Raw genomic sequence first — 13,261 nt, 5'->3', positions numbered from 1 at the left:
AACGCTGCCTCATTGGAGGGCTAATCCAGAATGAACCGTCCAATCATACTGCACATTGCCAGAGACTTCAGAGCAAAGCTTCCCCTTCCTGTCAGGCACATTGAGCTGTCTTCATCTCAGCACTTGTTCATAACCCATCAGAGAAGAAATAACATGTCAGTCTGTATTTTGGGTTTGGGACCACATCTTCTCAAAACCATGTGCAAATACCGCATCAATATTACAACATCCTGCAACTGAAGGAAAACATTTTAGTATATTTTGTGTGTAATTTCAGTTATGAAGCTGATATGCCATACAGTATGTTCTCACATAATAACATTGATATGGTATAGTAAGTTTTGCCTGGATAGCAAGAATGAGCTATGCATTGTGCATTCCATGTATATATTTTGATGATGTTTTCTTTTTTACAGTCTGGATGCTTGTACAGTCTTTTTTGCATTGAATACAGTGTTGGGTTTCCCTTTCTTTGTGAAATACTTACATGTTGAGCATAAATGCATTTTATTGTTTTCCTGATATCCGTCCATACCGCAGCATGTGTTATCAGCCACTCAATTTACATTTTGAAACAGGATAAACGACAGCTCACCCTCAATAAAGACCACAGTCACTCAGCTGAGCTCATTGGAATAGTAATGTGTACTCTCCCAAACACTGCAAGGATTTTTTACGTTAACCTCCACCGTCAAGCCCATCTAGAACAATGTGCCTGTCATTGCTACTACCCCTCACTTGCATTTCTCTTTTTCTTTTTGTCTTTACATGTAAACTGTGTTAATAATGTGGATGCCATGGACAAAACCTGCCTGGAAATGTAAACTCGTAGCTGTTTTGTATGAAGATGAGCTTCAATTTACACCCAAGGTTGTATTTTTTATTTCTGCAATCAATGAGACTTGTTCTTGTTTACTACAGTAGAGTGAATGACAGTGAACGTGGCATCATGAGCCTCCGACTCCTCTCTCTCTGAGTGTATGTGCATGCTGATGTTCCCATACGCTGTTTACAGCTCATCTCAACTTAACCCAAACTGATCCAGAGCATGGCCTGCATTTGTTTTGACCAAATTATCGACAATTTCTTAATTAAATGAAAAGTCTTTCAGGTTGAGATCTGATGCCATTGATTTGCATTGCGTAACGTAGTCAATCAATATTTGTCTATTTTACTGTTTACCAAATGCAGGCTGTATCATATGTAGATTCTTTACACTTAAATCTTTTTTTCTTAATGAGTAAATCTAAATCAAACTACATACAAACCAAGATTAGGACTGCATGTGGCAGTACAGTACGTGTTATGTGAGATTGGTTTGTTACTCCTAGTAACCACGGGAGTTGGTGAATACTATACCCCTACTGTTCTCAGAGGCGGAGGAGAGGGTGTTCTCTTACTGACACAGGCAGAGAAAGCTGCAACGAGAAAAGCAGAAAGAGGATCTGCCTCTGAAATATTGATGAGACAATTGCCTTTTCCTCTGCAAGAAGTTCATTTTGAGTTATCCGGGAGGCGGTGGGACAGACTTGTCTCTCACTGTAACATCATTTTGTATGGTGTATATGCTTTTATCTGCTTTTTAAACTAGTGTTGTGCTCTCTGAGTGGTTAAGCAAATATTGCCTTATCTAGGTCTACCACCCACCACTCAAATGACACTCAACTGTCACAGTCAACAAAGTGAAAGAGAGTTTGCTTACACAGAATCTGACTCTGGCTTATCCAGCTCAGTTTACACACTGACGCAACACAGAGGCCCATTGTCTGGCAGTAATATGAATTCAAAGAGTGCAGTCGTAACTGTCTTAACTTACCTTCACCCGTAACCATCACGTAATGCATTTGAACCAGAATGGGGTTGTTTACAAGTGTGCCGTAAACATGTGCTAATCAATTTATATCTATGATCCTGTAATTTATGCGGTAATGTGTGAAGGTACAACTATGGCATTCACTGTGAAACTCCTGTGATACACTAAAGGATGGTAAATAATATTCAAAAATGCTTAAAATCCTTTTTTTTTTTCTGTCTGTAACAGATGCGGGAAACATTGGTCTGCAATGTTGTGGAAAAATTTTAGAGGTCTTTTAGAAGTCTGTCTGTCTTTTTTTTTTTTTTTTTTTTTAGCATAGTGCTGTAATTTCCAAACTGTAGTGCCTGTTCATCTGCATAAACAAAAATAAAAGATGTCATCTGAAAACTCTGAGGCACATATGTCAATGTTGTCAACTCTCAGCTTGACACATAAGTGCAGGAGTGACACTTAAGTCGAGGCACACAGCTATGGTGCAACAGTTCACAATGAGTTGGATTTGTTTTAAAAACACTGGGATGGCTTTTTATACCTTACCCATTCCAAGCTGTGACCAGAGAAGAAAAATAGAATGATACAATGTATGGAAATCAGAAGTAAGACACGATGAATGCATGAATGCAGTGGATTTCTAAAGATTTTTCCTCAATTCCTCTCCCTCCTTTCATGTCATAACTTTCATTTGATCATGTGACAAGGAACACCACTCAATTTAGGAGTTTCAAGATGTTATTTCTATGGTTCTGGGCAGCCTGAGCTATAATAGTGGAAATGAACAACTCAAACCAAAGAAATAAGATTCAAACTTGTGACATCATCAGGTGTTAAGATGGCAGCTATTCCTTACAGAATGAATTGGGAAAGATAGAGAGAAGCCGGGGGGGTTTCTGAGGATAAGCAGTACATTTTCTAAAGTGACAACACTATATAATAGAATTAAATTAATGTGTATAAAATCTCAAACAAGCCTTCTCGTGAAATCAGTCTCAGCAGTCATAGTCCATGGAGCACCTCCAGACTTTATACCTGATGACATGATAAGTTTGAGTCTTTGTTCTCTGGTTTCTGGGATTGGGACAGAGTTCTTCAGTTGTTCACAAATATTGATTGGATTATCTTAGACCATAGAAATCACATATTTACATAAATACCTAAACTGAGCAGTGTTCCCCTTTAAACTAATTTGAACAGAAGATCTGACTGTGACAACCTCTGAGCTTCCTCACCTCTTAATCTAATTTAAGAAAGACTAAAAGCAAGAAGATGTTTGCGGTCAACCAGATGGTTTTTGAGACTCACCCATCTGCTGTGGCCCACTGGGTCACTTCAGATGTATAAGAATGGATCCTGCCACTAGAGGTCACCAGTAACCAGATTCAATTGCCTATGTAAGGTTTGGGTCGCCTTCCAGAGCTGTATTAAGATATCAAGAGTCAAATCCCCCACAAACTTATGAACCAAGTGAGTGTAAAACAGCAAGAGGCAATGTATAACAGTATAAACCAGAGTTGAAAGCATAAGATGTCGGATTCTCAGCAGTAACACAGTCTTTAGGGAATGTATCACTCTTCATCAAGTTTTATTTATCAGCACAGTCACAGTAGGTTAAGGATGAACGGATCACAAGTTTTCACCCTTGGATCCAGATTCAGCAAACTTCTAAAACAGCGATTCTCATCCTTTTTTATATCAAGGACCCCAAAAGTAGTAGGCTACACATTAGGGTCACGGACCCCCATTTAATGAGATTTTGTCTCTCGTACATAAATCTAAGTATATTTTTGTTAGATATGATTTTGTCCACAATTCCATGAGTATCTGTACTGTAGGTAGGGAGATAACAGTGAAACTATGACCAAAATAGTCATTCTTCTGCATACTTCTTGTAAATGAAATAATGGTTTAATAATACATCAATTTGCTGGAAGCCCCTCAAGGGCCCCTGCTGGTCCCCGGACCCCACGTTGAGAACCACTGTGCTAAAATCTCCTTCTTTTGGACAAGATCAAACGTGTGCCATATCAAGTGATTGATGTAAAAAGTGAGCTGTTTGACTATTTGGACAACAGCCAGGACCAAACCCAAAGGGAAGTAAAACAATCGTAACCACATTCTCAATGGTGGGAGGAAAACAAGCTCTAAGTCAAACACATGCAGTATACAGATGGAGGTTAAGATGCAAGCAGCCAACAGACAAAACAAACGTGGCTGTGGGCAATGGGTGTTTCCCTGGAGGGTGCGATAGCCATCAGGTCTAACTTTTCAGTATAAATGGTTAAAAGTAAAAGACAAAGGCATAAAGTAGACAGGCAGATCATGCAAATGACAAGGCAGTTCATTTCTGTTTTTGTTTTCTTTTTCTTTTTTTATATATTTGGTTGTTTCATTCTGTAGCAGGAATAAGCATCAAGAGCCACACTGTTTTGTTTCTTCTTCCTCTTGGCCATGTACAAATAAGCCTTCATACACGCACCTTGCCAGCTGATACTTCAGTGTTGGCAGTGGCAGTGTGTACCATTGGGGTTGGTCAGTGCACGTGTTCCCAGTCAGTTTTGCTTTTTTAAAACCCCTTTTCAACTTGGGCTTAGGCGTTCAAGTGCATGGTGTGATAGTGTGTCCTTTTACTTTGTAGGCTTCCATCTCCTCCTCGTCCTCCACTGTCCTCCTCACACCGGGTGAACGAACTGGTACACCAGTCTCTGAGACACGTCGGGCTTGCGGATGATGCCCTTCTTGTAGTACTGACGTATGGAGCGGCTCAGCTTGTCGTAGTTCATAGCGGGACGGTTCTTCCTCAGGCCCCACAGCCTCGCCACATGAGCGGAGTCTTCGATTTTAAAAATACCTGAATGAGATAACATGAGATCTGCTGTTTAGAAATGACAAGACATTTCATTTGGCTTAATGGGTGCATACATTTTTAGCATGTGTGGCCCTGTGGAGAGCAGTGAGGAGATTTATCCTCCAGTTCTATGTTGCATACATTTTAGACGCAAAATTGTAGTTTGTCACACTTTCAGTAAAGCATATAACTCTAAAAATTCAGCACATCTATACGGTCAGTTTGACTACTATTGACAAAATGTACGAATTGTAAGTCACTTTGGACAAAAGTGCCTGCTAATGTAATGTTGTCTGTTGATATGTGGATGGCTAAGAATGGTCTGGATTAAATGCATGGAGATGCAGCTGTATGGTATATAAAAATTAGAATACCTTTCTCTTTATTGAGCCAGCGGATGCAGCGTCCATAGTTGTGTGGTTTCAGCAGCAGCTCCCTCAGGAACTGCCACAGGTGAATAGGCTGGCCTGAACAGGAGGAATCTGCCTCGGACCAAAGCTCCTCGCCACCTACACAACAAACAACATTGGACCGTATGGTTACGGGTAGTAATCCACAGAGGAACATAAGACTCATGCACAGGGACCTAAAAGATAAGGGAGGCCCTACATGAGCAGGTCATTCATGTTAGGACATGCACAAAGCAAGTACTTGATTTGCTTGAAAGCCAAAATCCTGTATGATAGGCAACAGAACAGATTAAAGATGAATCATTTTTTGAAAACAAGTACTATTCACAACCTATTATGGGAAGCAATAATACCCAGCAGCCTGTAGTTAAACTGTGTAAGAATAGTAATGACTAACTGGGGAACTTGGGAACTATGAATACTATTTTTATTACAGTTATTACAGTTATTGTCATGATTGTTTTTGTGTGGTATAAGAAAACCAAACTTACCTGTAACTTTGGTGTCCCCAACGGAACACCTCTCTTTCATCCAGGCAGCTGGAGAGAGAGAGAGCGAGAGAAAGAGAGACAGAGAGAGAAAGAGAATCAATGTTTAATTTAGAAAAGCTAAAGATACATCCACAAATTCCATTGATTACCCCTCTTACTCCCACCCATGCATGCACACATATACACACCCACACAAACAATGCATTTATTGGTATAGTGTAAGAAAAAAAAGAAAAGTCAGAAAAAAAACAAAAAATTCAAGAATTCAAAATAGCCAAAAGTCAGGCAATAAAGCCGGCACAGTAAGCTAGTGAACTTGTTAACCTTGTCGAGTAAATATCACACACCTGACTTCCATATGTCCAGGTGTGCATGCAGTGTGTCTCCACATTGGGGGGAGCGCTGGCGAAACTCCTCCTCGCTCATGGCACACAGGTCCTTTCCGGTGAGCTCCTGGAAGGCTTTGCCCGCCTGGGGCAATCTGTACAGATGTTCTGTCCACAGCAGCCACTTCTGAACATTTCCTGTGTTCCACTCTGTAGGGTCTGGGAAAACAAAAACACACACAATATGAATGAGAACTGAAAATGGTGAGAAAACACCAAATGTTGCCTGGTTTAGGGTCATTCTCCCACTGAGATCGAAATCAGTCATAACTCATAATGAGTCAAGTTAAGTCAGTTAATTTCCCAATGTTTGCGGCTACTTACATATGTGTTATGTTCTGTTACTTTTATATATAACAGGTTTACTGAAGCCCTAAGTAAATCATGCTTTTAATAGGAGGGGTAAATGGAGTGTACACCATGACCCTACGCAGGAGAATAGAGGATTGGGGATTTATGACAGCTAGAGGCCTTATAATACATACTGGCTTCTATGTTTGCTTTGCCAGTTGGAAAGACCTCGCCCTTGAGTCTGTGTACACGTCTATTGGCAGGAAACAACCATCACTGTCAAAATCCAGGAGAACTCATGCAAAGGTCAGGATTAAACAGATCCTGGAGCAGGCAAACATGACTTGCGTCAGTAAGGACATTATTCAAGAGATCTGTCATCTTTCTGCTCTGTCCACACAAATATCTGTTGATTCTGGGAGTAGTATCCAGTAGTTTAAGTAGCTCTGAATCAATATCCCTTTACATGCAAATAACGGACAACACTTTTGGATGGTTTTGAAATGAGCAATGCTTTGTGTACTCTGAAATTTTATTTCTTTGTCCAGTATATGCCTTAATACTTAACCGCCCGTTACCACCCTTCTCAAGGATGACAAACCCTGCAGTAGCACGGGCGGTGGTGGTGGTGAAAGACTGCTTACCTGGGGTGATGTTGAGCAGCTTGCAGGCCGTTTCGATGTCCTTCAGCACCTCTCCCACCACCATGCTCTGCACCTGCTCCAGAGAGCGCTCTTCCTCCTGCCCCTCCAGCCCAGGAGAGAGTCCCTGTCCCTGACTATCGATAACGGGACACTGCTCAGGCTCCTCCCGCGGCTCCATGCGGGACGTGGGCACGGCCAAGGTCGGGGATGCCTCTGATACTTTGACCAGCCAGGCGGCGTCCTCAGTGAGGAGCATGTCGAAGCAGGAGAGGTAGAGGCTCGGCATGCTGCGCTCCAGGGCTTCCACGCTTGGCTTGGTCTCCCCCATGTCCCAGGTTTCTCCAGAGCCCCTGTCCAGCTCCAGGATGGCAAGGGAACCCTCTGTCAGCCCCATCCTGGATCCATACGCTGTGCCTTCTGATAAACAGCCTACTGGATTTGACATAGCTGGTACCTGGAGAAAAGGGAGAAAGAAGAGTATATTAACATTATTCCATGAATCATTCCATGAATCACTATCCATGCAAACTTCAGACGTTTACTTTTAAAGCAAAGCCATATGTATAGTCAAGTGTAGCATAATTTAATAAGTAATATTTGGTTTCAGTAAGTACTTCTAACACTGAGAAACAATTCATTATTGTCCAACTATGCCACCAAAGTATTGTCGCCTATAAAACATTTACAGAGTTCTTATGAAGACAAATATATTACTAGAATCAATATCTTGTAATAGCAGTTGATGGGAGTTCACTTATCAAGTATAATCCTCTGACAATATTTTGCAAAATTCAAGCACAATACAATGTTACTTTGATTAAAATTAACGTATGCTTTAAGTCAAAATTACGATACCTTTTATAACAATTCCTTTATGTGCAATTCCCTGGCTGCTAAACAAGCAGTGGTTTTAGTATTGTAAGAAACTCCATCAGAGTAGCTTCAGGCGAGAATCCTTTTCGTAATGTGCGGTGAGTAGTTGAGAACTGAGGTGAGACTGTGTTGGTCGAAGCTCTATAAATGAGCTCCAAACCAAATGAAGATACTGGGGAAATGACCCTTAAGAGAGTTAACACACAGCGCCAACAGGCATGGGGCAAAATGGATTTGACTGAGTCTCTTATTTGTGGGTCAGTGGCCCAGAATGGCAGAAGGCTTGGGGGTAGGTGACTTGTATTGAGACCTGAACCAACTCCGCCGCCTGCCTTGGCTTTCAAGGTGCCGTCTCTGCAGCCCTCTGTCTCCACTGTCAGCTGGAGTTTTTAATCAAATGGAAGTTAGATAATGTGGAGAAGAGCGAGCACAAAGTGTAGTACGACCGAGAGCAGCCTGGTTGTCTGCTTCATGAAGATTAGACTAATAGGTGTGCAGGCTTTTTCAGGACATACTTGTGTCAAATATCTTCTTTGTCAGAACTGCTTTTTGTTTCTGTCTCATGGTGTGTGCAGTCCATCACAGGGACAATCTCTCTTTACAGGAAATTGCCGTCATAAGTGGATATTTATGGATGTCAGCTGTAGCACTAGTGTCATAATCTCAGGGTGAGCTCACTTAAGGCACACACAAGGTGTACCTGTCACAGCTGGCATATGGGAAGGCACATATTGCTGTCACACACACCAGGTTATCAGTGGTTGTGACTGATGCCCCAGTAAAGGAAGTGTGCTCTCACAAAGCACATGTTCAGCGAGAGTCATGGCTTTATTTGTCAGGAGACGCAAAGAAATTAAAGTCTCATAAAACTGCTAAAACAATAGACTACACCCATCAACCAAGATCATGTGGGAGGATAAAGTTTAACATTAATCCAGTTAATGTTAATATTTCACACCTATCATCTCTGATTGTTTATGGACACATTAGTTTATAAGGCTGTAACCAAATTTGAATGCCATTGAGACAAGGCTACTTTATGCAATATCCTTTCTCTATTATCCTTTCTCTCCTCCGATGCGGACAGGGGAAACTTCTTACCAAACTTCCCCAAAGTTAAAATGAAGTTATCTTTTCACAAAGAAGTTCCCTTTCTCGTCCTTGGTCCTCAACCCCCCATTCTTCCTTTTATCTCCCAACTTCTCGTAAACTATAACCCTCCCTCCCATTCTCTCCATCAGGAGTCAGATTAAAAGCCACTGGCATCCCAGCCTGACTGCTGCGTGTCAACTCTGCTCTGTAACAGCTTGCGCTAAGCCCATTAGCAAAGCAAATTTAGCCATATTACCTTTTTCCAAAAGGTAGAGGGGGAAGAAGAAAAAGACACAAACACACACCCCAGGGAGAGGGATTAAGACCCTGACTGATCTCTAAATGAGTTTGGTCAAGACGCTGATATTCATTTTAGGAGAATTAGAGCTTGCTCCATTTACTCAGCAAAGTCAGCCTTTGACACTCAGTCAAAGGAGTCCCTCCATGCAGGCGTCCTCCCTGGTAACCATCTTTCTTCTGCATTCTTGGTCTCTCAGTTTGACACCAAAAACGAGAGAAATTCTGTTGTGTTTTGCCTTTGTCATCTTGGTTTTTTTTTTGGTGGTTTCTTTTTTATTTGAGGTCAGTTTTTTGTTTTTATAATCTTCCTTTGTTTTTATTTGTTCTTAGTTGTGCTATCTATATGTATATGTTTTGTCATTTTTATATGCAAATAACTAAACAAAATTAAATTAAACTAAACTAAGAACTACCTTTGCATTTCATTTTCTCTGGGAAAACATGTTGGCTGTGTGATAGGGAGTTATCTTTGCTAAACTTCCTGAGTTGGCATTAGTCATGTGAACAGCTTGTGATACTTGAGATCTATCAGGATATTTCCACACTTCCAAACCTTCCCTTACAAATGAAAGAGGTATAAGTGACAGACCGATCGAGTCAAACTAGCTTGAAATTAACCTACTAACCTATTAATCACTGTGGCTGAATCAGTTCTGTCACAGAAACCGACCAAAAGTGTTTAGGTTAAAGTTAATGAGTAGTGATTTCTCTTCAGTGGTAATTAAAACCACCAAGAGTCCGGTCTTTCACAACGATGTTTAACTTGTATGGTTCAGTCATAGTTGAAAAAAAAAGGTCATCGGTGAGATATGAGGACATCTATCTAATGGTCACCAAAATATTCGCCAAGCACTCAGCCTGTGCTCATCACAGAAAAGGGCTCCATTGTTTGAGTCTGGAGTTAAAGAAGTGTATATAGCCAGGCGTGACTGTTTGCTGTGTGAGCGACGGAGTGAGGTTTAAAGGGAGATTTCTTTCTTTGTTATTGTTTCTCATGGGAAACTTGGACCAACTAAGGAAGTCATTGTTCCAACACCAAGGAGAAAGAAGCAGTTTGAGCTCCTTGCTCAATATGACTGTGCTGGGAAGATAATACCCACCAGCATCTGCTGGCTGAAGGAAACGATGTGGATAGCTTTAACCTACTGCAGCCCTTCGACCCTCTTAGACCTTTTTATGGCAAAACTGACAGGACCAGGTGCAAAATATGAGCTCCGTTCACATCATAAATGCCTAAAACAGATGTTAAATCAAATATTGAAATATTTACACGTATATCACAATGTGTGTAAGAGTGGCCTATTGTTTAGACCTTAAAGAGACTTCTAACTTCTATTATGAATAGCACTTTCTTTAACTGTTCTTGTAGTGTCTTCTACTTTCATCGCTATTTACTGTTTAGTGTTGTTTAAAGACCCTAGCCCCACCCCATTTGGTATCCATAAAATTCTCTCTTTTTTTTTTCCCAGGGCCAATTTCCTATATTAACTGTCAACAGGGGATGTTGGTGCCCTTCGTGACTCAAAAGATGACTCATTTCTCCTATTAGTCAGGTGCAATGGCATTGGGCCAATACCCTCTGAGACACTAAATCATTGTAAATGCTTTATTGCTGGTCCAAATTAGTTCATTTTGGCCGTAGTTTAGAATCATAGTTTATGTGATATATATTTTATAGTTTATTATAGTTTATAACTTTATACCTGAGTTTTGAGTTTGGACCTGAACGTTGGTAGTATATCATGATGATTGTGGAAATAGACCTTTTTTTTTAGAGAAAATTGTAGAGATGATGAAGATAATGAGCTGGAGCCTAAGGCATGGGCTGGAACAGTGGGATTAGACGTATCATCTGATTGTAAGATCAGACAGAGCAGGTTTTTTTTAATAATAGTAATAACATTGCAGATGAGAGGACCAGACAAATTGCACTCCCTCATGCCTGGCCTTATGGGTCAATAGTGACGGAGTTGTTTGACAAATAAATGGTGCAAATGAATTCTAAAGCTCAGTAGCATTTCCTCTTAAGTGCATTACTTACATAACCTGACAGAAGTGTGTGATGTATTCCGGATGTGTCAAGTGCATGAAGCAGTTTTACAGTGTACTCTACGGACAAGAAGCTTCCAATTTTGACTTTAAAGTGTAACTAAAAGAGTGATGATATATTTTTGAACGAGAGGGTAACGATGTACCTGTGCCTTAATCTCTCTCATCAGAGGCGGGAGGCATGTTATAGTTTTGTTTGGGAAGCAGCCAATGCGTTCCACTAAGTGAAATCATAATTCATCCCCCGTGGGTTTGTTTTAATGATGCCTGTACATATCTATTGATCATAGTTTTTGGCATCAAAGCTTTTCCAAGACATATATGGCCTTTTCATAATTCATATTTATCAACCCGCCAATGACAAGCCACTTGTTTACCACTGTAACCAAACACAACAACGAAACAAAAATAAAAAATGGGAAACTATACCACAGTTGTGTTTTGATAATTACTATTGAACAAAAATCAGACTTGTAAATCAGATTATTAATTCTATTTTCAATCGAAGCTTCAGGTCTGCATACAAATTATAATGATGAAATTTATGAGCTGTCATTAATCTTACCAGGTAAACTGGCATCCAAAGAAGACACTTTTATTTGTCTTGAAAGTGTAAGATGATGCCGCCACTTTATCGACATCCGTGACAGACAAGCATAACATTGGTTGAACTGTTGTGCTATTTAAACATTTGCAGTTTTATGGAGGAAAAGGAAAACATGTGTAGCCTACTCATGTAAAGCAGTAAAATGTAAATTGTAAATGTAATGTAATGTAAATGCAATGTACTGGACCAAACCACCAGTGTCAGACAATTTTAATCTCCTATAAATCATGAAAACTACTCCTTCCAAATCACATATATTGTGAACAAGCAAGCAAGAATTGTCAAATCGTCACACTTTGAGCATTAAGCAGCATATACAGTATATGAGACATTGCCTAAGGGGATGTCTTCTTCTTACCTAGGCAAAGATGCTCTGCGCTCGAGATGGCCAACCACAGGCAGAGGCAAAAACTGAGTGCTGATGGGACGGCAGGAGATCTGGCGCAGTGACCTCTTGTCCTGGGGCAGACTGGACCCACGCTCAGCTCGGACGGGAGACCCGGGTGTCACCTGAGGATGGAGGTGCAGCAGGCAGCGGGCACCCTTCAATTGATTTCCCCCCTGATAGCTGTTGTAGAGCCTCAGCCTGTGGCCTTGGACCGTCTTTGGTAGAATTACAAAAAGCCTGAAAGCCACAGCCTAAAGCACAACTGCAAACTCAGAATATCAGTGAAAGCACCTGCTGGGGGGTGTGTACCGACTGAGAGGGAGAGTGGCTAAGTGGCTGAGTGAGTGAGAGCAAAGGAATTCCAGCACCATTGACTGCAATTAACATTTATAGGGCAGTTGTGTTTGCTTATGCACACAACCCTGTGTGTGGGTGTGTGTGTGTGTGTGTGTGTGTGTGTGTGTGTGTGTGTGTGTGTGTGTGTGTGTAGGTGTGTGTGTGTGTGTGTGTGTGTGTGTGTATGTGTGTGCTACAGTTTTGCTCAGTAGATATTACTGGTTAGTTGCCAACCAATTCAAAGTGATGAGAGACAGGAGACAAATGACTAAACGTTTTTTTTTTTTTTTTTTTGAGCAGTAAAATTTTTGTTTGTTTTAATGATAATTTAGTTGAGAAAAAAAATATACTGAATGAAATGCTTTGTTCTTTATTCTTATTCTTATGTTGGCGCAACCAAAGAGAAGAGAAAGAAAGGACTTTTGTGTTCTTTTGTCATATCTTTTACAGATTCATCATTAAAACCAAAGTCCATAGCTCTATATGTTTGAAACAATTCTGTAAAAGATGCATATGAAGCCTTCACAATTTATAACATGACAGATGGGGATGCATGTCATTACTAACCTGTGAATGAACCAAATACCCCATCAATTTGTTAGCCTTTTCTGGTTATGAGACAACCCACATTTCCAAACCAAGTTCCCAAAACACTGGGAACCACCAGCACAAAGCAATTGAACCGTTTACGGCAGATTATTAGCATGTTGTTCACAAGGCTGTTGTACCTGACCTT

At 40.7% G+C, this 13,261-nt stretch overlaps 1 protein-coding gene across 1 annotated transcript; it reads right to left on the bottom strand.

The window, feature by feature from the left end:
• Nucleotides 1-3,408: 3,408 nt before the first annotated feature.
• Nucleotides 3,409-12,517, bottom strand: LOC139663602 (SAM pointed domain-containing Ets transcription factor). The gene is made up of 6 exons (XM_071542324.1): nucleotides 12,160-12,517; nucleotides 6,881-7,334; nucleotides 5,907-6,104; nucleotides 5,560-5,607; nucleotides 5,033-5,167; nucleotides 3,409-4,661 (listed from the first exon to the last, which is right to left on the bottom strand). The coding sequence occupies exons 2-6, from the start codon at nucleotides 7,323-7,325 to the stop codon at nucleotides 4,483-4,485; spliced, it is 1,005 nt and encodes a 334-aa protein (XP_071398425.1). The 5' UTR covers nucleotides 7,326-7,334; nucleotides 12,160-12,517; the 3' UTR covers nucleotides 3,409-4,482.
• Between the last annotated feature and the right edge of the window lie 744 nt (nucleotides 12,518-13,261).

The sequence above is a fragment of the Centroberyx affinis genome, unplaced genomic scaffold (assembly GCF_046629955.1).
Source record: "Centroberyx affinis isolate AG114_WGS23_722 - 3 ecotype Tasmania unplaced genomic scaffold, CSIRO-AGI_Caff_v1 ptg004049l_1, whole genome shotgun sequence".
In the NCBI taxonomy this organism is placed as follows: domain Eukaryota; kingdom Metazoa; phylum Chordata; class Actinopteri; order Beryciformes; family Berycidae; genus Centroberyx; species Centroberyx affinis.
Note: the sequence above shows the minus strand (reverse complement) of the source record. Positions and strands in the feature narration are given on the sequence as shown.